At 36.6% G+C, this 26,734-nt stretch overlaps 1 protein-coding gene and 1 long non-coding RNA gene across 2 annotated transcripts in view; one reads left to right on the top strand and one right to left on the bottom strand.

Moving 5' to 3' along the window:
• Positions 1-856: 856 nt before the first annotated feature.
• Positions 857-20,934, top strand: LOC131329323 (uncharacterized). Its single transcript, XM_058362411.1, has 12 exons — positions 857-1,258; positions 5,478-5,608; positions 5,716-5,949; positions 6,587-6,851; positions 7,455-7,641; positions 8,021-8,070; positions 12,200-12,206; positions 13,937-14,139; positions 18,798-18,928; positions 19,129-19,362; positions 20,120-20,381; positions 20,468-20,934. Exons 1-12 carry the CDS (start codon positions 931-933, stop codon positions 20,656-20,658), a joined length of 2,223 nt encoding a protein of 740 aa, XP_058218394.1. The 5' UTR covers positions 857-930; the 3' UTR covers positions 20,659-20,934.
• The window catches only part of LOC131329324 (uncharacterized), a 14,212-nt gene continuing 7,944 nt past the window's right edge, over positions 20,467-26,734 (bottom strand). Inside the window, exon 2 of the long non-coding RNA XR_009200719.1 lies at positions 20,467-20,701. This is a non-coding gene — a long non-coding RNA (uncharacterized LOC131329324). The remainder of the gene's footprint in view (positions 20,702-26,734) is intronic.

The following is a 26,734-nucleotide window of genomic DNA, read 5'->3' as shown; positions in this document are numbered from 1 at the left end:
GTCCTTTTTGCCCTTGCTTTTTTCAAATAAAATAACTTTTTATAAAAGTTAAAAGGGTAAATGTTGGAGTAAATAATTACCACAGTACTTATCAAAAAAAAAAAAAAAATTGCCACAGTACTGCATCGTCCATAACTGTTGTGTCTAATTAATACCACCACAAGAAGTGTGGAACCTTTATATCTATCTCAAAATCAATTGGGAATGAGTGGAGAGGTCTCAGATATTATTAAGTGATCACCCATTCCACTCCCAAGCAATATGAGATTCTATTTCCTTAACATTTCCTCTCACTTGCAGCCGCATTTGAGGTCTGTCACATGTGACTACTTTTGGATCCTATCATCGTGCAACCTTTTTGCTGGTCTGTCATTGTGGGGTGTGAATTGTTAATTTTTAAAATGTGGGGTAGAACGGGTCCCGCTCTGATACCATGTGAAAACTTTATATCCATCTCAAAACCAATTGACAATAAGTGGAGAGGTCCCAAATGTTATTAAGTGATCATCCATTCCACTCCCAAGCAATGTGGGATTCATTTCCTCAACATCCCCCTCACGTGCAGCTGCGTTTGAGGTCTGTCACGTGTGGCCACTTTTGGGTCCTATTATCGTGCAGCCTTTTTGCTGGTCTGTCATTGTGGGGTGTGTATTGTGAATTTTATAAAATGTGGGGTGGAACGGGCCCCGCTCTGATACCATGTGGAAACTTTATATCCATCTCAAGACCAATTGGCAATGAGTAGAGAGGTCCCGAATGTTATTAAGTGATTACCTATTCCACTCCCAAATAATGTGAGATTCTATTTCCTTAACAATAACCTCAACAAAATCCTTTCTATATAAATAATCCAAGGAATACCACCAAATCATAGCTTTTCTTCAAGATTTACCATCATAATCCCATCATTAGACAATATTCTCAGTCACGATGGTGTGGAAATTTCGCACTACGAAACCCTTTTCTCATCCTTTCCTCTCGTCTTCTTCCTCAACAACTCTACTGTTTTCCGCTTCTGTTTTGCTTTTTTTTATCACTTGTATTACTACTACTACTACTACTGAAGCAGCTATAAGCCTACCGAAAAACATAACGATTCCGGCGGTGATCGTGTTCGGAGATTCGATCGTGGATCAAGGGAACAACAACGATATTGAGACACTGATTAAATGCAATTTCCCTCCGTATGGGAAGGACTTCATGGGTGGGAAACCTACTGGAAGGTTTAGCAATGGAAAGACTCCCGCAGACATGGTGGGTACGTACCACCAAACACCATTCTCTTAACATGCATGCCGACCTCCTCCAGTCCTCCTCCTCCTCTCTCTCTCTCTCTCTCTCTCTCTCTCTCCATATATATATATACACACACACACACACACACATATAATAATGTATTCATGCTAACTTTAGCATACTTCGACAAATTAAAGCTAAACGACTGTGCAAACGTACAGTAACCTCTCTCTCTCGCGTTTATGAGCGTGCTTCTTAGTGAAGAAAAGTACTCAAAAAACTGTTAGACTAGCTAGGTGATCACTGAGCTGATGTAGTGTAATGTTCTACTTATGATTGACCACGTGGTAAAAAAAAGTCTGTTTTTATGTAGGTAAATAGTTTAACATCACTCTAACCTCACTTTTACCGCGTAATCCACCGTAAAGAGAACATTACACATCCTCAACTTCAGCAACAATGATTGCTGTCGTTAATTTTGAGTGAGGACAACAACATTGATAAGAACCAAACTTGAGGCCATTACGACTATTTTTTTTTTATTTTTTATTTTGTCTTTACTCAAATTTGATGTTGTTAATTTTGGGTAAATTTTTTTTTTATATATATAGATTATTAGTTCATCTCAAAGAGAATAATATAAAAAGTAAGAAATTATGATCAAAACTTTAAAAATGTTCACCAAAGACAAAATTAATTCAAAACAAACCGTTGACGTTTTGAATTATTATTTTTTTTGGTCAAATAGAAATATGTTTTGAATTATTTTTGTCTGTTATTCAAGTTTTCTCTAGTTTGTTTCTTATTCTTGATTTTTCTAATTCCTCTTGTCGAGATTAACCAATAATCCGAAATTTGCAAAAAAAAATTGACACAAAACTAATTAGAAGGATTTTTTTTTAATAGTTAGGCCAAAACACCTCTAAGTGTGCAATTTATTTCAATAGATGAGTCACATTCACTTTGTTTGGTTGAGCCTTTTATTTTTGAGAGTTTGAATGGTAATGAGTGGAGAGAGATAGAGAGATAGATTTATTGAAAACTGTGCCGAGAGTGTTACTCTCCAAAAGGGCAACCAAACGCAGTGACTACTTTTCGTCAGGATTTTTTCGTGTAAAGCCGTGAAACAAAATTGTGTCCACAAGTTGGGGCCCGAAACAGTTGGTTGATACCATTAAGTTCATTTTTGGATTGTGATTTATAACATCTGTTGATAAGAGTTTATTTATTATTTTTTTTATAGGTAAATTTTTTTTGAATATGAATTTTAGGAGTAATTATTCAGTGGTTTTGGAGTACCGTGAGTTCCAACACTCTTATCAATGCATATTTAATATTGTTATTGGGTCCATACACTTTTGTACTTTTAGAGGATTCTACTATTTATGTAAATTCTAACCAATCAATTTATACTTTTATTCCTAACCTAATTCTATATATACATACTGAATTTTTTATAGAACTTAGTAATTGTAAAGGAAGTACACACATTCTCTCTCTCTCTCTCTCTCTCTCTCTCTCTCTCTTCATTTGCTTTCATTTTTTCGTTTGTACGTTTTTGTGTGGGGTTCTTGATTGAATTTTCTTCAAGTACAAGAATAAATTAAAGAAACAAGTTGTTGACATGCCTAACGAGTTCTTTGGTACTTAGGCGACGTTCTGTTTTCTTTTTAAATTTTATTTAAAAAAGAAGATAATTTCAAATTTAAATATAATGAAAATGAAAAAAAAAATTAATTTTTTTTGCATAGTTTAAAAGATCTCAATGAGATCTATCAAACAAGATCCATATTGGTAGGAAAATTATTTTCGTAAATACAATTTTTAAGTTTGAAATTACATTTTTTTTCTAAAAGTTCTTTTTAAAAAAAAAAAAACCGGAATGGGTATTCTCCAAAGCAATGCAAAACGTGACCAAACATTTGTACACCATATTTCGTACTATTGTTGTGACACCTTCTGTGTGTATTGTGCACTAATCTACATGGTGCACAAAATCGATTAACGGGAAAATGTGAGCAATTACTGTATAACCTGTGGTTAATCTTTTGAGTCTCATGGTTAGGCTAATTAGGATAAGTAGGTCACCTGGCGCGTGTCCTTACACAAAGTATTAAACAAGTATATGAAATTTCTCCGTCCCACGTTTGATATTGTATAGGTGAATTAATTAATGCAACCACTTTTAATAATATCTCATCTCGTGGACGAGGGTTTTATTTAGCCTTTAGTTACTGTTGATGATTGGTAAATTACTCGGTGGACTCGAGCCTACTAAATAATGGAGTAGCTTTAGCAACCTAAATATTGTGGATCACCAATTTCAAAAAATTGTCAAAAGAGTCCTCACCTTTTGACCTAATTCTACGTGACCCCTTATGCTTGTGATACCTAGCTTTTTTGCAACATGTATGATGAGCCTCTTTTTTTCAGGTTAAATGATCCATACTTTCTAAAGAACTGTTGATAGAGAAATAAAGATTAAACAAGATAGAAAAAAATTGAGATTAAAAAATATCTCTTTTGTCCCTTATGTTTTCATTTCCCAAACTGAACGTCATTCAAATATAGCCTAAAGTAAATAAGTGATTTTTTTTCATTAGATTGCATGTTCAATCCTACGGAGGCCAAATATTTCAAACGTTTAGGTTACTGGGAGATTTTCCCGGTTGCTAACTTCTGGGTCTCTAAATTAATTGAGGTGTGCTCAGGCTGAACCAGACGATTGGACATTTGATGTTATTTATTTATTTATTTAAAAGTATACAATTTTTGCAATTAATATATCCGTCACATTACTTTTCGTTAGGATATGTTCATGCATCTAAATCCGTGAAACAAAAGAGTCAAAAAAAGCAGTTGGTTGATCCCATCAAGTTCATTATTTTGAATTGTGATTGATAAGAGCATCTCAAACCTCATCAAAATACAATTTTTTAGAGGACTGTACTGTTTATGCAAATTCTTAGTCTAACCAATCAATTTTTACTGTTATTCCTAATTTAATACTTTTTATATCTTTATTTTTCATACTCATATTAGATATTTCCACATATTTTTTGTATTTCTATATTAAAAATAGACTGGAGAACATTCTCCATATTTATTTTCATAAACTCCGTCATCTCCTATGAAAAAAAATGGAGGGTGGGTCGGAGAAAGAATTTCCTTCAAAATATAGAAAATTGAGGGAAACGGAAAAACTTAGAGGACAATTTTATAGGTTGGATTGAGTTTTTCTTCGTTTTGGGGTCTTAAAACCCCTGCGCATAGTTCCCGATAAATGTTCTCTATCTATTTCTCTTTACTCATATTACCTTAAAAAATCTCTCTCAAAATCCAAACCGAACATGATCTTTCATTTTCTCCAACTGAAATGATGATGGGATTTGGTGAGCTCGAGTAAAGTCCAAAAGGTCTAGTCTAGGGTGGGCGGCCCGTTCGTAACCCAACACTATTCATGCCTCAGCGTACCTTCCAATTGAAATAGGCTCTTTGGGCCTGTCAACTTATAAATGTTACCATTACCCAACAAATGTACTATGTGAAATTATTCACTAGTCCGAAAGCCAGAGTCTACGACCACGAACACGTCCAAACACAAACACAGAAACTCTCTCATATTATGTGTGGGGGCGCCCACACCTAACGTGAGAGAGTTTCTGTGTATGTGATTTTTGTTGTAGACTAACTAGTCCGAGAGCATCTTCACGTGATGCTCCGGAATGTTCCACAGCCACACATTCTCGTTGGAGTTACGGCTAAGTGTATGAACCTCACATAAATATATGATTCGAAAATGGTCCGGAGCACGTTCTGCTGCAATGTACAAGTCATGGGTTTGAACTAATTGAGCATCATTACTTCATATCAATTAACTAACTTTCTAACGTTGTACCTCAAGGGGGACAATAATTCAAAAAAAAAATAAAAATTGACGTATGTCACCATATCATGATCAATTTGAATCATGATCATTCATTTGTCCACGTAAAATTGAGGATACAATGCATATCTTCACCACATCTCAGAATTTTAGTACACTCAAAATTCACATAATTTTACTTCAGCAGTAGCTGCGCAGTTCGACCTATATATATTTTCATATATTGCTGGAAAATTTCGATTCTGAAAGTTTAAATTAGAATGTCTTAAGAGATCGAGACATTTAATGGAGAGATGCAATTTGTTTCACAATGCAATCTCAATTCTTCATAATGATATTTTTACTTTTGTTTCAGCTGAAGAATTTGGAATTAAAGAGCTAATACCAGCATATCTTGATCCAAATTTGCAAGATAAGGATCTTCCCACTGGTGTAAGCTTTGCCTCTGGAGCCACTGGATTTGATCCCCAAACACCTGTCATTGTGGTAAAAAAATATATGCACCCATTTTCTTTGTACATCTTAATTACATAATAATTATTCAGTTTACAACTAATTATTAATATTATTCTCTTTTCTTATTGAAAAAACAGTCAGTTATTTCATTAGATGAGCAAATGAAAATGTTCAAAGAGTACATTGGGAGGTTGAAAGGAATGGTTGGAGAAGAGAGAACAAACTTCATACTAACGAACAGCCTATATTTAGTGATAGCGGGTAGTGACGATCTTGCCAATACCTATTTCACGATCGGTATCAGGAGATTGCAGTACGATGTTAATTCTTACACCGATCTTATGGTCAGAGGGGCTTCCAATTTCGTCAAGGTATTAATTTCTCTCTCCATTCTTCTATATATGATCTTTACGGGTTTTTATTTATTTATCAGCACAAGAAAGGAATTTGGTAATCTTTGGAAATAAGTTTTACAAAGATTAAAAGAAGCAAGGGGGCATTACAACAAGAAAGCGAGCATCTCAATCAGGTTGGCACCTAGACACCCGACAATCATATGCCGCTCAAGTCCCCCAAGGAAAAAAATAAAGTGTTAGCAAGATACCAACCAATTACAAGTAACACGAAACAGAGTAGCTATTGGCAAAAAATACGAAACAACAATGGGCCCCATGATACAAGAACCTAACATCCAACAAAACCAGATTACTAGCAGCCTAGTATACCAAGTTACACATAGAGCAGCTTTCGTGCACTCTCGAGAAAATTCACATACTTTACGTAAGGGTATGCAACTGTTTAGTGGGGGCTAATCAGTGCTGCTAAATGGCGCCCCAAGATGACCGAATAACTACTCCCCATTTGAGTATTCTAGTGAAAAATTCGTATGCGCAGGGGTTTTTTCCTCATGGGAAGAGTATATTTTTTCGATTTGTGACACCCCCAAAATAGGAAGTAGATCATACGAATATTACGTGAGAACTTCTTTGTTCCTTTTCGTTTTTGAAGGAACTGCATGAGTTGGGGGCGAAAAGAATTGGCGTTTTTGGTGCTGCCCCGATCGGGTGTTTGCCGTCACAGAGAACACTAGGCGGAGGAATACTTGTGAGACACTGCGCTGAGAATTACAACCAGGCAGCGCAAATGTTCAACGCCAAGGTAACGGTGGCGCTTAGTTCCCTCAAGAACAGCCTCAACGACGCCAAAGCTCGGTTGGTCTCTGTTGACATTTATAACCCTCTTCTTGACCTCATCCAGAATCATGAGAAATATGGTATTGTCATCTGCCCTTGTGTTAATTGCTTCGATCTCCATTATCTTACTTGTAGGGCTGATAGACGAGTCAAACTGAGCCGTTCATGAAAATTTTGACGGTTTTTGGAAGTCATCTCATGCTTGGTTTACTTATTTGACGAGCTGATTTTAAACGAGCCGATTGCAATTAAGTAGCTTAAATCTTTTAAGCATCAGAAGCTGAAAAAGCCGAGTAGTAACTTATTCAAACTTAATTTAAAAACTTTAACGAGTTTCTTTTCTCTCTCTAAAAGAGTGAATTCTTTTTTGGGGGAAACTAGGCAAATAAAATGAATTTCATCTTTTTTTTTTCCAAAAAGAGAAAAATATATATTTTTAAATCATTAGGCATACACAAGTTCAAGCTTTGTATGTTTATATAACAACTCCATTCCATTCTTAAATGAGCTTTTACTAGTGAACACCAATTTGAACAACTTGGTTCCTCTATAGCTTATTCGCTGATTTTGTAGATCTTGTCATAGTAAACCGAGAACAAGTACATGAGGGCAAGTGATCTCGGTTGTTCGATTTGGGTTCTTGGCAAATTTAACCTGGCATTGTATATTTTGAATTGGTCCAGGGTTTGCTGTTGCCAATAAAGGGTGTTGTGGCACTGGAAATATCGAAGTGAGCATACTATGTAACAAATTCAGCGAAACATGTCCGGACCGCTCGGTGTACCTATTCTGGGACAGTTACCATCCAACGGAGAGAGGATACAAGATCATTACGGATCGGGTTCTTACAAAATACCTCAACGACTTATTGTGAGGGTTGGGAAAAGTTTATCAATGTCCCTGAAACACCGCCACGTGATGCCCAAGTCTCTTTAGGGTTGGGTTTTTTTCCCCTCGGATCATTCTTGTTATTTCGTTGACTTGTGTGCTGTCAATAATGGTACTTCCATACTAGCTGTTGGGTTTTACTCATTTGGTATGTATTGTTTGTCCCCATACCGTTCATTTATTTTGGTGTTTATTTGTCCCCCAAACCTTTTATGTTGAAGGATTCTCTTGATCTCCATGTTATTTTGAAATAAAATGAACAAATATGTAGTTATGGGTTTTTTGTGTAGTCTATGTGGTTTGCAGGAAACTATGACCTCTTTTTTTTTCCTTTTTTTTTTTTTTTAAAAATTTTATGAAGAGATTCCAGCCCATTGTATTTTGTTTTGTTGCAACTGTTCAACCTTTTTGGCACCTAATAATATGGATTTAGGTTTGTGGATTTAATGGAGCCCAATGGGCTGACTTGTTTTTTCTCCTACAATTAATACTAGGAAATTGATTTTGACGCTCTACTTTTATACGCAGGCACTCCACCTTACAAAAGTGGAGCGTCTGCGTATAAAAGTGGAGTGCCGGAATCAGTATCCTTAATACTATTAGGATAACGAATTTACGTATCCTTTTCTACTATTCACACTCTTTTAATTTTCTTAAATTCATCTATAATTACCATGTTATCATTTCATCTGTTCACTTTTTTCCATTCGTAACAGATTAATATATTAACTTCAGAGGAATAAAATAAAAAATGGGTTGTGGATGGTATAAAAGGAAGCGGGGAAAATAAGACCCCGTTCCACTAAGGTTTCTATTTTATAAGTACTACTTATTTTTCGCTTTATGATATTACAGGTCATCGTCATTCTCACATAATACATCGCCTTTAATTATTTGGACATGAGGCATGTTAATTCTCTTTTATTTTTTATAAGTAGGGCGGGACAGGTTAATTAATTATTTTAAAGAGGATGAAGTGGGTGCTGATGATAGTTCCAACTTTAATTAATTATTAAGACCACCAATCAAATGAAACAACTGGCATTGCTGATCTTTTCATATTCCATAATTAATGGAATTGGTTGAGAAGCCAAAGACGTGTAACCACTTGCACGCATACAGATGGAGAATAACAATATTAATAATCGATGCTCATTTACTTTCCTGTCCTTTTGGCCCCTTGTGTGCAGGTAGGATTTTGTTTCGTCGCCTTCGATCAATTCAATTGTCCCAATATATGCAGCTAGCCAACTCTTTCAACACTTAAAAGAGCATCCGCATCAATCTTTTTAAATTTTGGACTAAATTACATTTTAAAACTTCACATTATTATTTTAGCTACTCACTTTTAAAATGTTTACTGCATCAGACTTTTTACTCTCACTCTTTACTCAATTAAATATTCATACTTTTATATTTTCTTCATTTATTTCCACATTTCTCTACTTAATTAATAGTAGTTAAAAGGGTGAATAGTGACTCTTTAAAACAAAAGAGTCACTGTAGCAAAGTTATTTATTTTGCAAAGTAAAGTGGAAGGAAGAGAGGCAGGTGCAGGGCATTTTTTTTGTTCATTTTCTCATTTTTGCTCTTTAGTTTAGTTTTAAAGAGCCACATGCAGATACTCTAATAGTAGTATCAATATAAAGAACTTTTTTTGTGGTACCATATTTGCATGTTACTGGATTTAGAATCATGAAATAATCATGTGGCTGCATGTCACACGACAAAATACGAAGCGTGTATCGCGAGTCTGCAACTGTGTCATGAATCAACCATGAATTAGTTTATTCCGTGCTGCTCACCACTCTCCATTGTCGCCGGACGACACTAGAGCCCTTCCTTTATTGGGGAAAAAAATTAAGTAATGTTGTATAAGACGTCATATTAAAAGCTCCAAAGTGTTGATTATGTCTTAGGTTCAAAACTTAGTCTTATCACAATTGTGGGATTGATATATAATACAGGGCTTACCCGTGAGATTAATCCCCTCCCCCCTCTTCCACTAGTGGACGGCAAAATTAGTACCAAGAGATTATTATTCAGCACATAAACTGACCAAAAGATCATGCATTGTCAAAAAAGATTTCATAATAGGTACGTAGTAACATACAAATGAGGTTAATAATTTTATTAATTTGTTGTTAATACTTCAGGGTAAAATTGAAAGACACTTTCGAGTATTGAAGTGTAAACTTTTTATTTGTGGGGTGTTTGCTAATTAGTCGACTTTTTCTTTGTAATTTTATAACTTTTATTGGGAGAACATAACATCACGTAGAGAAAAAGTCAGAAAAGCATGTATCTCTCAGTTAAGTACACCAAAGAAATGATAGATTTTTTAGAGGGTTTCCACCTAACGTGAAACAAACTCGATCTAACCCTAGCTATCTCACATTTGAGACCCTTGCCCCGCATGTGGAGAGGTAAACAACGGATCCGTAACACATAGATCACAACGAAACAAAGGCCGGGTAAGATTGCTCCAAGTCTCGGGATATCAACAGGTTGTGTTAAATCAATTTAGTTACAAAAGTTGGTGATTTTTAATTTCATCGTTTTGCGATGGAAAAATTTATGAAGTTTTGAGATTGAGTTCCACTAACACTTTTAGGACTTTTAGAAAAAAGTGCATGTTTTGTCCTTGTTCAAATTTTTTTCGCGTTTGTTAGTTTTGCGCTAAACCTTGTGGATTATTGATTCGTCTCGACGAGACGAATCGAAAAAGTAATTTTTTTTTACTTTTACCCAAATATTTTGGAAAATAACCACTTTTAAGTAACAAAAAGTCAAAACTTTTCCGATTCGTCTTGACGAGACAAATCAGAAAACTAAAAAAGTGAGATACAAAACTAACAAACGCAAAAAAAATTTAAATAAAGACAACCAAAAAAAAATATAATAAGCGAAAAAAAGTTGTTAGTGAAATGAGCCCTTAACCACTTCCATTTAATCAACTCTTCAATCTCCATCAACATTAGCTCAATTGCCGGGTGCTTGAGGTTCCCCACCACTTTCGGGAAGCGCTGATGTTTTCCCCGATGTCGACATTTCTATCCTCACGCTTCCTTTGTTTCGGGCGGAAAAAACTGAGAAAAGAACATTACGGATGCCTAGCTTACTTTGCGGTCGACACTGTTAATTGTTTCCTTTTTTTTTTTTCCCCTTAAAGGTCGTACAATGTTACATTAGCAGATTAGATTATGAGGAAGATGTACAGTTTCCTTGTGGCGGCGGCGCTCCGTCATGGGCTGAGATTACGAAACGTTTTGGGGAAGAGAGAGATAAAGGATGGGTATTAGACGAGGTAGGGTGCATGTACGTGAGTACGTGTTTGATGGGTGTGCACTATTGTATGATGATTCAATTTTTATTGGTGGATGTAATATTTGGATTCACGAAAGCTCCTTGAATAAGTTAATCTCATTGATTATACTTACGTAATTGATAGTTCTACATAATTTTCAATTCCTGAATCTCGAACCCTGTATGCATTTGAATACCAAGAGGTACGACTAGTAAAGCTAAGTTTCAAGTTTGAAATTGCATGTTCGGGGAGGAGAAAATTCAAGTTTGACGATTTCTTTTTTATTGGGACAATTGGTTAAACCTTAGGAATTTTGTAGTTATTTTTTTTTTTAAACGGCAAAAAAAAAAAAAAAATGAAGAGAGAACTCACAATTAAACTTGAATATACTTGGATATTTTCCCACCCCCTTTCTCCACAATTCCTTAGTAACTTCAATAACAAAAATATGCATTGGAAATTAAGTTTCAAATCTTATGCTATTACAAATGAATAGTCATGTTTTTCATGAAAATAGTTTTTTCAAGAGACACGTCTTTTTATATAATTTGAAGGGCATGATTTGTGCACTCTCCTTTTTACTAACTGCCATCTTTTTTTGTTTCTAGGGTTTGAAGTTACAAAACACCATTCCACTTTTCAATATTTCCTTTTTGTTATCCTTATGAAATGATTTTTTTTTGCTAGAAAGTTTAAGGACATTTTGGAACTTTTACATACTAAAAACAAAAGGGGAGTGTGATCAGTAAATTGTAAAATGAAGTGTTCTCCAAGGAATGTATCTTTTCATTAGTTTACTTCGTTCAACATGAATTTATGAGGAGTCACTTCGAGTTCTATAAATAAAAGCTACTTATCCCAAAAGCTTTCTGTAGTGTGTAGAATTAACTCTCCCTTCTTGTCCTTATATTTTCCTATATAGTTTTGGGCAATTAGAGAAAGATTTGGCATTCTTGTCTTTCACCGATCATGTAATGTGGAGATACTTTGAGAAATTTTCGCGTTGCGTCTTGGAGTGGTATTTAACCGTCGGAATTTACTCAAAGGGAGCCCAAATACAGATTTAGAACATCGACTTGTTGTGCATTCTATGGATCTCACAAGATATTTTTCTCTATCTATTTATTTTGTATATCAAATAATTGATTGTGTTTATGTTTTTAATGTATGATGATGTGGCACTTCTAATTATTACTAGTGTTTTAAGCTAATTGTGCAATAAATCCCCAATAGTACGTATGTAGCTTAACCAGAGCACCCCAATTGTGGGAGATGTCAGATGGCAGTTTCCATTATTATTCTGAAGATAAAAAAAATTCAGGCATTGATGAGGAATTCTAGTTAAGGAGATGGAATTCTAGCTAGTGAACTGGACCCCATGTGCTTTATGTAGGCAAATGGCTCATATGTGGTCTCAGCCCTTAGGTTTATTATTATTTCCATGCAATATTTGTCCAATTGTTTATGCTTCCTCTTCTTAGATAGGTCGGAAACACCCGATAAGGTTATCCTTTATTATTTTGTAGCCATTTGGCCTAAGGTTATCACTTTTCTTTTCTTTTTCTTTCCTCCTGGAGTATGTCCCTTGTAATCTGTATATTCAGTTAATTTTTTTTCTATTTCAAGCTGATTTACTATACATACATACATACATACATATGTGTGTGTGTATGTCACATGTGGGTATTCTTTTTTGTTAGAAAATGTGACAAATTATTAATGGTGCAAATTAGCAAATTCTAGTGACTATTTTATTTCATTGTCAAATTGAACATACTATATGCATGTGATATTTTTTTTTGGTACTTCAAAATATTACTGTATGTATGCGATTGGGTCCTTATTTAAAATGATATTATTGCCGGGAAAACAACTTACGAGTAGTACTCAGCCATTGTGTGATAAAGAAATTTAAAATACTGAAATATAACTTATATTACTGGTTTTTATGACATTCACCACATCCAACCACATAATGAGACATGACGTTTCTCACATTTTTTCTTACGTACTTTTTCTAATACTGTTGAGTGCATCCAATCAAGCAATTATTTTTTTTACTAATAATCAGGTGTTTGGACTAGCATACATATTGCACCTCGACTAATTCTAATGGATTAATTCCACCGTCCACTAACGGGAGCTCCGCTCTGTGTGGAGTCAAGCATTGACATAAGACAACTATAAAGAATGCTATAGCTATGACCTTATTTTACGACTATATATTCACAGGGTCTTGAATTTCTTTATCCCTAATTCAGTACTCGTTTTCTTGAATCTCTTTGTGCCAAATGAAGTATTTAATTTTTTTTTCCCAAAATATTATGCATGAGAGTACTTAATTTTTTATCCAAAAAATTCCGCGACTGCCCAAAAGTTATTTTTTGAAAATTGCCTATATTTATATTATTTACTCGACACCTATCTTTTCTAAGTACCAGCTCTAACTCCACCATCCCATAACTATGTCCTTCCAATTTTAAAAAAAGTCAAAATAACTCAACAAAAATCCTCATATTTTTGTATGAGATAGACTTATTCACAGAGCCGCTATAACTAGGCTGTTTGTGGAGTCATGCAAAATCAGCAGTCAGTTTCGGTTTTGGACGATCCGAATTTAAATGAGAATTTTCCGAAAAAAGATTCATTAGAATTCGGACCATCCAAAACACTTTAGACGCTCGAGATTCATTTTTGTAAACAACTATTCCCAAAGTTTTCCGTGAAAAAGTTTCTCTTCTCCTATATATAATGCCAAGATCATGCACTACATGCCATCCGTGACCCTGACTGACAAAAATCGTACGACCTTTTCTCTCCTTCCACTAAACTCCTACGTCAGGAACCTAGAGTTTCTCCACGGGAACTCTGTTTTTCTCCAATAATGAAGCTCTGTTTTATCTCTGCTTCTTCTTCTCGGTCAATTGTGTTGTTCTCTGTCTCTGTTTTGCTTATTTTCGGCAGCAGTAGTACTGATGCAGTCATAAGGTTGCCGGAAAACATAACGATTCCGGCGGTGCTTGTGTTCGGGGATTCCATTGTGGATCAAGGAAACAACAATGGAATTGCTGCTACGTTAGCTAAATCCAATTTCCCTCCGTATGGGAAGGACTTCATGGGTGGAATTCCCACCGGAAGGTTTTGCAATGGGAAGACCCCAGCTGACTTAATAGGTACCACTCTCTCTCTCTCTCTCTCTCTCTCTCTCTCTCTTGTTTATCTCTTTGTGTTCATGATGATGGCCCCGGTCATATCCTCTGGTATAACAAAAGCACAATGATTTTCGCTCTCCCCATTGTAACTTATGCACTCTAAAAATGGAGTGCGACTTTTCGCAACACACTCGCACTCCACTTTTGGAGTGCAGATTAAAAACTGGGGAATTGAAAAACAGAAATGCTAGGTACAAAGAAAATTTATCCCGAAAGTACTCCGAAAAAATCAACTAGTGGTTGAAATTCACTTTGATGTGTGTAAATCAACTTCTTTGTACCTAGCATTCCCCGTTGAAAAATCAACTTCTTTATAAATCCATGACTACCGCAAGGTCTATTTTATATGGATCGAGTGCGGCAGGGAACACTTCAAGGGCTATTTTCAAGTCCAACGTAGGAGTATTTATACAATTGCTTAAAAACTCGAGCCAATCCAATTTTATGGCCTAAATATTACTAATCCAAATCCTTACAAACGAGCTGAGTTGGACGGCTTCGCGGGGCCAGAAAGTCTGTTCCTATCTCTCTGTTTTACCGCTCCCTCTGTCGCAACACTCAATCTCACAATCCATCTTGACAATTTATGATCCAGATTTTGACAAAACTCTTTCAGGAAAGAGTTTACACTAGAAGAGTTTTTTTAAAATCCGAACCGTCCAAAACACTTTTGAAAAATATATTGAGAGCGGTGGGGGTAGACTTTTGCTGCGGGCCCGAGCTCCACCTAATTGCATGGGTACTGATACGGCAGTAAATATCGGACAAGCATGGACTACTACTATAATAGAAGTATTCATTTACTTTAGTGCTTTCCAGTTTTGGCATAGAAGTTTTAAGTAGTTACTTGTGTACATTTATAGCACTAAAAATTCACTTCTGTTAATCATATTGGATCCCGCTTCTCTGCACAGTCAACTGCAGAGAAGCGTGTACGATTTAATTTGAGCCGTTCATCTTGATAACTAATAGTTCAAATATGTTGAAATATTTACCGGTAAAAGTATATTATCACGGCCAGTAAAAATATGAAAACAAATCTGAATCATTAAAAATATCATCCGACGTTTATCATCACTTGAACCACACACATCTGTAGTTCAAAACTGGACTGCTGGCAGGTTAGATAGTATAATCTGAGTATGTGGTCAGTTGTACAGTTTTTATGTAATCATTGTTTCAAAGAAAGAGTCACATTTAGATAGTACTTAACATAAATGCGAGGTAGCCAACTATGAGAAATTTTTGGTTTGCGGATAGGTATATCTCACGTGATGCCCGCTCGGCACTCTCGAGCCGTCCGATGCACTTTTGGACGCCTCAAATTAAAACTTTCTCTCTCCTCTCACCCCTCCTCTTTCTCTCTCTTTTTTCTCTCTCCAAATCCCAACCGTTCCAAAGTGCATCGGACGGCTCGGATGTGTTAAGCGGACACCACGTGGTACTCATCCGGCACTGAAAAATTTCTCAGCCAACTATGGTCACTACGCCCATGTGGACTAAGAGCATCCGCATCTGTCTAGCTACTCCTTTTTTTTCGCTACAATGGCAAGCAAAACTTGAAAAATCAGGAGCATCAGCCTCGTGGCCTTCCTCACTACTTTACAAAGATTCTAACTTTGCTACAGTGCCTCGTTTTTTCTAACGAGGCACTGTTCATCAGATTACCCATTATTTTACCATTTAATCTGTACCTCACCTGCTCCCATAGCCGCTAGAGCTCGGACGGCAACTTTGAGCTCAGCCCGTGAAGAAGGTCGCCGGAGAGAGACTGGCGTTGAGAGAGAGAGAAGATGCAGAGGTGAGAGGGGGGTTGATCGGAGGGGGTGATTTTGCAGGTGTGAGAGAAAGAGAGAGAGGGTGAAGTCGGCGTCAGTATGATTTGGCCGTTTGGGGTTTTGTTCACTGGTATTTTGGGAATTTGGGGTTGGGGTTGAGAAGAAGAGTAAAGTTTGAGTGAGTGAGTGAGAGTGAGTGAGGGTGGGTGGGTGGGTGGGTGCACTGGGTTGGATAGTTTACTTTTGCCGTTTATCTTTTTTTTTTTTTTCAGAATGCGAGAAATAATATTTTAATGGGATAACTTAAAATGTAGAGAGTCTGGTGCAATAGATATTTTAAAAGTGAGTAGTTAAAGTAATAAAGTGACTTTTTGCTTTCTAATTTGGTCCAAAATTTAAAGATACTGATGCGGATACTCTAACAAAATACCGATTCCTCGGCACCGCTTTATGTATTTCTTCTATTAACCTAGCTAACACAACTACTCAACTAGCGAAAAGAATTGCGGAGGCTCAATGTCTCACAACGTTGAAGTTGAGCTTAAAAGTCCAAACCACTTAAGAGAGTGTAAGTAGATATTACGCGTAATGTCGATCGATAAAAAAACTCTAGATAAGGTAAGTAAAGGCCAATTTAGTGTAAGGTGTTAGACGAAGTGAGTCCATCACACTTGGTTTTGGGGGCGTTACATTTGATCCAAGAATTTTTTAAGCTTTGTAAGTGATTATAAAACCCTTCATCACAAAGCTAAAACTTATATACATCAAAATGATGGTCATTGGTTGATAAAATGCGCCGTAAGCTGAAGCCGAAGATGAGGAGGGTTTAGGCCCCAAAACTTTTCAAATTTTTGGGCCCCGTCATATATGTTGGTACCATTTATAATAGTCGAGCAAAAAAATGGTCCCATCTTTAATTTCTCTAGACCGTTAAAAAGTCAGGACCGGCTCTTAGATAAAATGCAATATCATATTTTCACTCACCCATGTACTTAAATATTTTCTCCTTTTGTTTTTTGCTTTTGTCATGCGTTAGAAAAATATTCACTGCCCAACTCCCGTCGAACCCATCAACAAAAGTCTCAAATCTCCCTCCATACGAATTGAATTCATAATCTCATTGCACTTGAGCGCAGGTAACACAATCGCGGGGTCAAATGCCCGGTTTCCTTTTCTTCTGCTACATGTATGAGCCTTTCTTAAATACTTAGCTCTCGTTCCTCTTTAAAAGCCAACTTAATTGGCCTTTTGTTTTGTTGTTCTTCAATTTATTTATTTTTTGCAATTTGCTAGTTTGCGTTAAATATTTATAGGTTATTCTTTCGTCTTAACGAGAGGAATTGAAAAAGTAAAAATTATAGTAATTTTTACTCAAATTTTTTTTTTTGAAAATAATGAATGAAAACCTTAGCAGCCAAATCAAAGTACAACTTGGCAGGGGGGACATTAAATCCGAACCCCTCAGAAAGTTCATAAATGAACAACTATTCTGAAGGAAATATAATGATGTACAGTATAACACAATAATGCCATTTTATGGTTGGAAAAAAGGGACAGTTGGCTCATCCCCATTAAATTCATTGAATGAAATAGGTGAAGAATTTTTTTTCTTTTTTCATTTTTTCCCATTGAAAGGATGACTTGGCGAGCTGGAGCAAAGCCCAATGGGCTTAAGAGCAGGCCAGCCTTTTCAAGCATCAAAGGTTGATGGTCTCGACCCACCAAAACTTGCGCTTGCCACCTCGATCTCCCCTTCAAAATATGTTATGGGAAGAAGTCGTCTTCACTAGGGGTCGATGTCGTGATGTGTCACGTTCGAGTTGTGTCATTTCGAAATTTTGCAAATCAGTGTTTACTTTAAAGCTACAAGTTTAGATATATGCAAAAGCAAAAGTCTATTGACAGTAGGCCGACCTGCTGAAAGTTGTTTGGATTTGACAACAAAAAAAACTAGTTTATAATATATATATATTTTAAAATGTACGTGAAACTATACAAGTCGCAATGTTATACATGAACCACCTTTTAATCCACAACAGTAATATCGCATTTTGAATGCCAACACTTAACCCAATTAAAAACCAACAAAAAAGTTCCCCAACAATTTTCTAAATCACGCATGTTTGACTCGCCGCATCTATGTCTTGTTGTGTAGGATCATTTTAACTGGCTTATTTTTTTGTTCTTATTCAATTTTTTTTTCGTATATGTTAGTTTTTTGTCAATTTTTTGAGAATTATTGTATCGTCATGACAAGAGGAATTTAAAAAGTAAAAAAATACGATCGAAACCTAATTTTTTTGAATAAAGACAAAAATAAGCCAATTAGCCAATTTTTTCTTCTTTATTCAAAAAAAAAAAGGATTTCGATCATAATTTTTTACTACTTTTTAGATTCCTCTCATCATGATAATGCAATAATCTCCAAAAAATTGACAAAAAACTAACAAATAAGAAAAAAATTTGAATAAGGACAAAAAAATATGCCAGTTGGCTTATTTAGCCGAACGGGTTGGGGTAACAGATCAACACGGAAAAGTAAACGATTATATGTGTCCGTATGACACTGTATTTGTCCCGTATAATCTTCATATTGTTGGTCCGTATTCGTGTCAAAAAAACAATTGACTCGAACCTCAAACTTTGTGTTGAAAATTCGAGTCGTATTAACGAGTTGTGCACTTGTGCTCCGAAACTCTCACCCCTAGTCTTAACTGTATTAACATTGAAACACTGTACCTCACCATTATTATTCGGCACTACATGTCCATAATCTCTTCGATAATGCATTCAATTGTCAATCAAATTTCCAATTTTTCTTGAACTCTTTTCCTTTTTCAGCTGAAGAATTGGGAATTAAAGAGCTTGTACCAGCATATCTTGATCCAAAGTTGCAGGCCGCCGATCTCCTCACTGGCGTAAGCTTCGCTTCAGGAGGCACTGGATTTGATCCTCAAACTGCTCAGGTAGCGGTAAGTATATATAAACACAATTCCCTTACAAATGGGTAACTACATGCAGGCCAGCCCTGATTTTTGGATTCTAAAACGAAATTTAAAGATGAGGCCACAACTCGAGTTTTAGCTCAAGGTCGGCTCGGGCTATTCGTACATTTATTTTCTCTATCTTCTTTTCACTAATTGCTGCATTCTTTCGGGTATGAAAATAACAGGCATGTTTTTCACTCGACGATCAGTTGAAGATGTTCAGAGAGTACATTGGGAAGCTAAAAGGGATTGTTGGAGAACACAGAGCAAACTTCGTCTTAACTAACAGCGTATATTTCGTGGTAGCAGGCAGCGATGACCTTGCCAATACCTATTTTACTCTCGGTATCAGGAAACTGCAGTACAATATCAATTCCTACACTGATTTTATGGCCCGATCGGCTTGCGATTTCGTAAAGGTACTCCCCTCATCATCATTTATCATCAATTTGACACTGCGAAAATCGGGACGGGATCACTTGAAGATTATGTAATTGGCCGGCTCTGGGCTAAGGCCCAAGAGACCAGCACCTTAAGCCCCCAAGAATGTGTAAAAACTAGGGCCTCCTGTTATTTTAGGTACCCATTATATATGTCCAATCTTTTTGGATATAGCAACACTAGAGACCCATTTTAATACCCAAACCATCTATTTTATACTTAAGAGACACAGGCCCAATGGTTGGGCCCAACCTGACTTGCTCAATCAAAGGAAGCAAAAAAGGAAAAAGAAAATGCAGATCGCGAGTGGCTATCTTCATGTAGAGCCCCTTGGAAAATGATCCCATATGGTGGGTTCCTATATAAGTTTTATGCATATTCTACCATTAACAGCTCTAATCTCTTAAACACACAATACAATAGAAGAAGATGAATTAGAGACAGAAGAGAAAATAGGATCAGAAATTAGCATTTGTATGGGTTTTTTTTCTTGTCGATTACATGCATTTGGCTTTGAAAAAATCATTTAATTACTTGTTATTTTATTGTCGTAAATTTTATTATTTTATTGTCATAAATTTTATTAAGGGCCTCATTGTCTAAGTCCGTCTTAGGTTCCCAAAATCTCAGAGCCGGCCCTATATGTAAACACTAACTCGAAATCTCAGTTATCAGATTTATAGTGATTGAGAAAGGCCTCGTTGAAACTAATGCTGTGAAGTTTATGTTTTCAAGGAAATGTATGCAATGGGGGCGAAAAGGATTGCTTTTTTCGGCACTCCTCCGATAGGGTGTTTGCCATCGCAGAGAACGCTGGCCGGGGGAAGAATGAGAGTGTGTGCCGAGAACTACAATCAGGCAGCGAAGTTGTACAACACCAAGATAAAGGCCGCCCTTAGTTCCCTCAGAAACAGCCTCAACGACGCCCGAGTCAGGATAGTCTACATCGACATTTACAACCCTCTTTTCGCTCTCATTCAGAATCATGAAAAATACGGTAAATCTCGTAATTTTTCACTTGTTTCTCAATCTTCAGTAGGATGAGTTGCCTAAATTGATCTTGTTGTTCAAAAATCGTTGCAGGATTTTCTATTGTCGATACTGGTTGTTGTGGCACGGGGATAATAGAGGCAGCCGTACTATGTAACAAATTGTCCAGAGTATGTTCAGACGATTCCAAGTACCTATTTTGGGACAGTTACCATCCCACGGAGAGAACATACAGGGTCCTTGTCAATATGATCCTTCAAAAGTACATCAAAGACATCCTTTGAGGTCAGTTTACCTCGCGGTTATCCCACGGATTAATTCTTCTCTCTCGATTCACCATTCACCTCGATTTATACGTAAATTAGATTTGGCCGCCAAACTGTTCTATAGTAGTAATCTATTTTTTTTCCTCTTGATAAGGAAAACATGTACTCTGAGCTTAAATATTCTGATTTGCAGTCTGTAGATGTGATATGGGCTTTTGTACCCTCACAGAATGCAACACTCTGTAATACAGTTGAAATTATGTGCTGTAATATCAATGGAAATTCTTATACCTCTGCTCAGATCTAAACATAGCTTACTTTTCAGATCCAAAAATGGAAATTCTGATACCCAATGCTGGAGTAATATGATCCAATGAAGTATCAAAATAGCACAGACGGCATTTAACCAGTAAGGCAGTAAGTGGTGTGAGATTTAGACTAAGCGGTCGCCCGAATCACATGTATTTCTACATTATAATCAAAAAAAAAAACATTATCACTAAACGGGGACGCGGGAGCAACTGTGCCCATCTCATAGCGGCGTGCAATTGTGCCCATCTTACCGTCTATCTTGGCAATCAATGGTCTAAGAAGAGTTATTTTATGACCGGTAATAGATTTCGCGCAGCTGCACACTGCTGTGAGATGGGCACTCAGCCCCCAGCTTCCCACTTAACGAGGAGACAAAATTACGTATGTATACGAAATTGTCCTTTAGTTTTACACTAGTGGCCAAAAGATGGTTGATGACTTGAAATTTAAGACTTTTTATGCACCCAAGAGACTTATAGGGCCAATCCCATAGATTTTTTTTCTTCAAATTAACTAGAAAAACTTGTACGATTAACGTAAATATTTGAAGTTGTGCAAGGGCGCACCCGCCACACCCCTTTGTTTCCGCCACTGTAAATTGCAATCAGTATTGTCCTTTATAGTATGTGGGCAGTATATTTGCTTTGAATTTGATAGTCTAATGTTTTATGGGATTAAAATGATTGTAAGCAGAGTTTCCAAAGAGTTGAGAAATGGATTGTAAGCATGTTTTTATTTTATTTTATACTTTTATGTGAATTGCAGTAATTTATTTCGGCATGGGTTGGATGATAAGAACCCCCATATGCTGCACAAGCCGTGTGATGGAGGGAAATACAGTACTATTGTCATCTCTGCCTAGTCCTTTTTATAACTCCGGGCATCACGCACACCTTGCCTAATATTAGAGCCCAATTTCACCGTCCACTTGTGAGGAGCTCAATTAAAGCCGGAATAAAAACTATACATATGGACTGAGCCGAAGGTATATGCAAAATCAGTCGATACAGGACCAGATGGCTTAGTCCAAATGGTGGGGGTCCAAGAGAGAAGACTCAGATTCAAGTTTATGAATAAACTTTTAGTCTATCGTAGTAATCTAACCGAATAACCCGTTGCTTCTGGTATGGAAAATAAAGATTCTACCAATAATATTCCCAAACTCTTCTACCAAATATATAATAAATTCTATGTAGCTTGTGAGTTTTACTGTGCGAAATTCACCGAGTCGATCGAGCATCTTCAACCCACTTAATTTGTAAATGAGTCGTGTTAGAAAAATTGGTTAGCCCTACCCTTAGTCACGACTCACATAAATGACCGTCTGCTTCTGCTCTCAATTCTTATTCTGCACTTGCTCTCAATCTTAGCTCTCGTAAATTTTACTAATATTTTGGGATATCTTTTCAAGATGTTTTCACGTTCCTGCTCACATCTTGTTTGAAGAAGTTAATCTATCGTAGAGTATATATAGTGATAAAAATTTCAATGTAGTGATAAGTATTTTACAGAACTTACCACTATATCACTTTTAAGTACCATACACCAAATTTTTTTGTGTAGCATAGAAAAATTCTATTTGAAGAGGCTTGGCAAATGGTATTGAGTGTCCATTTTGGCTCACTTCCCAAGATTAACCACCACATGGACGTTACATAATCATGTTTACCCAGTCAACATCTACAGAAACCAAAAAAATAAAAATAAAAAATCCAATATAAATGCACCAAGTAAAACCATGGAAGTCATATCTTCTCTCTCTCTCTCTCTCTCTCTCTCACTTTGTAGCCCAGCAGAGGTTTTAACTCTGCAAAAATTTCCAAAAAACAATGCAGTTTCCCCTCTTGCTAAAACTTCCTGCTTCTTCTTCTTCCTCAATAGTTTCTCTCTGTGTCTTTCTTCTTCTTGTCCGTTTGTACATTGCCAAGGCTATGATAAGGTTACCGCACAACATAACGATACCCGTGGTGATCATGATCGGAGATTCGATAGGGCCAGAGAGAGGGAGATGGAAGGTCAGAGGGTTAAAGAGAGGGGGCTACCAAGGGCTTATTTAGTGTTTTAAGCTAACTGTGCAATAAATCCCCAATAGTACATATGTAGCTTAACCAGAGCACCTCAATTGTGGGAGACGGCAGTTCCAATATTATTCTGTAGATAAAGAATTCTAGTTAAGGAGATGGAATTCTAGCTAGTGAACTGGACCTAATCATCATGTAGGCCGATATTTCCAGTTTTTGGCATTGGTCTCACTTCACCTCGCCTCACCTCAAAAAAGAGATTCAAAAACTCAAAAACTAAAAGTCAAAAAAGTGCGTATGGCATATGGTTAATTGGCCTATTGGCTTGCCTAAGCAACAGCCTCACCTCGCCGTGCTACAAGCTATTGACCTAGCCAATAGACCCGCCGATCCATGACTTCAATACACCTACGGCCCGTTTGGATGAGGGATTTGATTTGGGTGGATATGTAATGAGGGTGGATTTGAGAGTGGATATGTAATGAGGGGTGATATGTTAAGAAGGGTGGTCCCACCATTTAAGAAGAGTGAATTTGTAATGAGCTGTTTGGATAATTTTTTGAGAAAGGAGATTTAGAGGGTGGATATGATGGAATTAGATATTAAATGACTGAATTGCCCCCACAAATGTTTAAACTTAATTTCATTTTAGGAAAATATTTTTTTCCGGAACAAATTAAAAATAAACCATATTTGTCAAAAAAATTAAAATAGTAATTGAAAAATGATGAGAGATTATATATATATATATATATATATATATATATATGTAATTGTAATTGTAAACTAAAAGTGAATAAATGTAATTGTAAACTAAAAAATCATTACATATATATGTATATGTATACAGTATGTACAGATCTTCTCCAGTACGCAACACCTCAAACCCACCCACCCACGCCCCTACCCAAACCCAATCCTCTGCAACCCCTCGTGCAATCCGTCCACCGCCGCCTCCGCCGTCGATCATCACCACTCCGGCGTAAGCCTCTTGCTCCGATCATCACTACTCCTACCTCTCTCCGTCCACTTCTACCAGCAACGAGGGCGGCTCCGGCGATGATGGGTACAACACTTCGTCTCACGAACAGTACTTCTCTCTCTCTCTCTCGTCATCTTCTTCAGTTCTGTTGTGTTGTGTTAGAGGGCATGTTGGTCATTTGGGAACCCGGATATAGCAACGACAGGGGGTACCCTGTCGTTACCAAATCCACCCGCAGGTGGATTACAAATCCGAACCCAACAAATCAGGGGCCAAATCCGGCTGCTGTTTTGCCCAACCAAACACCAGAGAAGAGGTGGGGCCGAATTACTACTCCAGCCGCGTCGTATATCCGGGGGCAAATCCCTCATCCAAACAGGCTGCTAAAGTCTACCGACACTTATTAATTTATTTCAACCTTTCATAAGTCCAAACAAGCATTCTAACAAACGCCTTTTAGGCATTAAATAATCACTTCTATATGCATCTATGTGATTACTACGTCTCTCTAGACCTAGGGTTTATCAATACAATAATCTAGCATCACTACACATCCAGGGGTTGTCCCAGTGGTAAGGGCGAATGACTGACTTTGAGAGTACTCCACTTAGTTAGGGATTCGATTTTCCACCGGGTGAGTATCCTGATAGTAAGTGGGGGACTGTGACTGGTGTGGCCGCGCTAGTTTCCCTTGAGATTTGGGTTGCGCAGTTGGATCCAATTGTGGCTTGGCTGTAAGGATGTTCCTCGGTTATCAAAAGTAGGTGAATTTGCTAAAAACGAGATGGTTTCAAGAATTTTTGACCAAAAAAAACGTAGTATTAGAGTATCTCCAGCCTTCACCCATATTTTTCTTCAAATTTGAGTCAAATTTTGGGTAAAAATCCATTTTGGATAGACACATCTCCAACCATCAAACCCAAATTTTACACATCTCCCTCTTTCTCTCTCTCTAACTAGCCGTTGGAGAAATGGGTCAAGGCAAAAGTTGTCTCAGATTTGGGCAAAAAAATGAGTAAAATCCAAAATGGGGAAGGGTTTGGGTTAAAGATTGGAAAGAGATTTTTGTGATTTTTATCCAATTTTTAAATTTGAGTCTTAAAATGGGTCAAGGCTGGAGATGCTCTTACTTACCAAACTGGTTTTATATACCATTCCTTAAGTCAACACTTATTACTATGTTGCATGGCTACACTTCCTTAAGAAACACTTACTATACTTGTTGACAACACTTATCACGTTACTGACAACACTTACCATAGAATAAGAAAAAAATGACTTAGGAGCATGATACTTCCAAACCACTCGGGAGCATCATAGCCACCTTTCCAGCACAAAACTCTTTGGCCCAAAAACTAGGTTATGCATGAATTTCACAAAATGACCCACACATTTTTTTTCCCTATCAAGATCAGTATACAGAAATATTACGTTCCACACATCATTCATAGTAGTCAAGAATCCTGCCTCAAGGTGCAAAACCCCAAAATGAAAAATAGAGGGAAAAAATGAAGTGGAAGTAATTGTGGGTTAGTGTGAATAACATGACACAATGCAATAACTTATAGTCCAAAATTTTTAGTGGAAACACCCCTTAGTAACTTCAATAACAAAATATGCTTTGGAAATTAAGTTTCAAATCTTATGCTATTTCAAATGAATAGTCATGTCTTTTCATTTTATAGAGTTTAAATGAAAAGAGTTTTTCAAGAGACACGTCTTTTAAATATAATTTGAAGTGAGTGATTTTCGCACTCCTTTTTACTAACCGCACTCTCCGTTTTACTAACCGCACTCTCCTTTTTTGTTTTTAATGTGTGAAGTAACAAAAACACCATTCCACTTTTCAATATTTCCTTTTTGTTATCCATATGAAATGATTTTCTAAAAGAAATTAAGTTTAAGAATATTTGGGTACTTTTACATACTAAAAACGAAAGGGAAGTGTGATCAGTAAAATAGTAAAATGAAGTTTTTTTTCGAAGAATGTGTCTTTTCATTAGTTTAAGAGTCATTTGGAGTTCTATAAATAAAAGGTACTTATCCCAAAAGGTTTCTATAGTGTGTAGAATTACTCTCCCTTCTCGTTCTTATGTTTTTCTATACTAGTGTTTATTCGTGCCTACGGCACTGCACACTCCGGTTGGAATTGCATGTACCTATGGCACTTGCTAGCTAGTGGTTCAAACACTAAATCAATTTATTAGTGTGTAGTATGTAATCTTTTTCTTAGTGGCACGAAAGAGAATTACACATGCTTACGGTACTCCCCCAATTAAACTTTTAAGCTAGTTACAAAAAACTATCAATTTGTTTATGAAATCCCAATAAATACCAAGTAAAAAAGTTAAAATAGTACTACTATGGATCCCTCACCGCATCTATTAAACTCATTTGCAGAAAAAAGAAGAACATATTAGAACCCAGAAATCAAAAACCTCAATGTAGCTTTAATCACTAATAGTTATCAAACACCATAAACTAACCATATAAAGAGTAAAAAAAAATTAGTTCGGACCGCGAGAAAAAAACTGGCTATCGAAAAAAGCTACAAAGAACTCAGGCTTTGGTTGAAATACCTAAGTGTAAGCGATCACTGGAGGCATAGTGATTGCCCGTGCCTACGGCACTACCCACCCCGATCGGAATTGGCTCAATTTGTTGAAAATTATGTACCCATAGAGTTACTATTCTGAAATTCAATTTCTGCTCATGCAGACACGAGCAACCCGATGATAATAGAAAAAGGAAGGGAGACAAAGAAGGGTCTAAAAACACA

This window comes from Rhododendron vialii, chromosome 6a (assembly GCF_030253575.1).
Source record: "Rhododendron vialii isolate Sample 1 chromosome 6a, ASM3025357v1".
Classification (NCBI taxonomy): Eukaryota; Viridiplantae; Streptophyta; class Magnoliopsida; order Ericales; family Ericaceae; genus Rhododendron; species Rhododendron vialii.
Note: the sequence above shows the minus strand (reverse complement) of the source record. Positions and strands in the feature narration are given on the sequence as shown.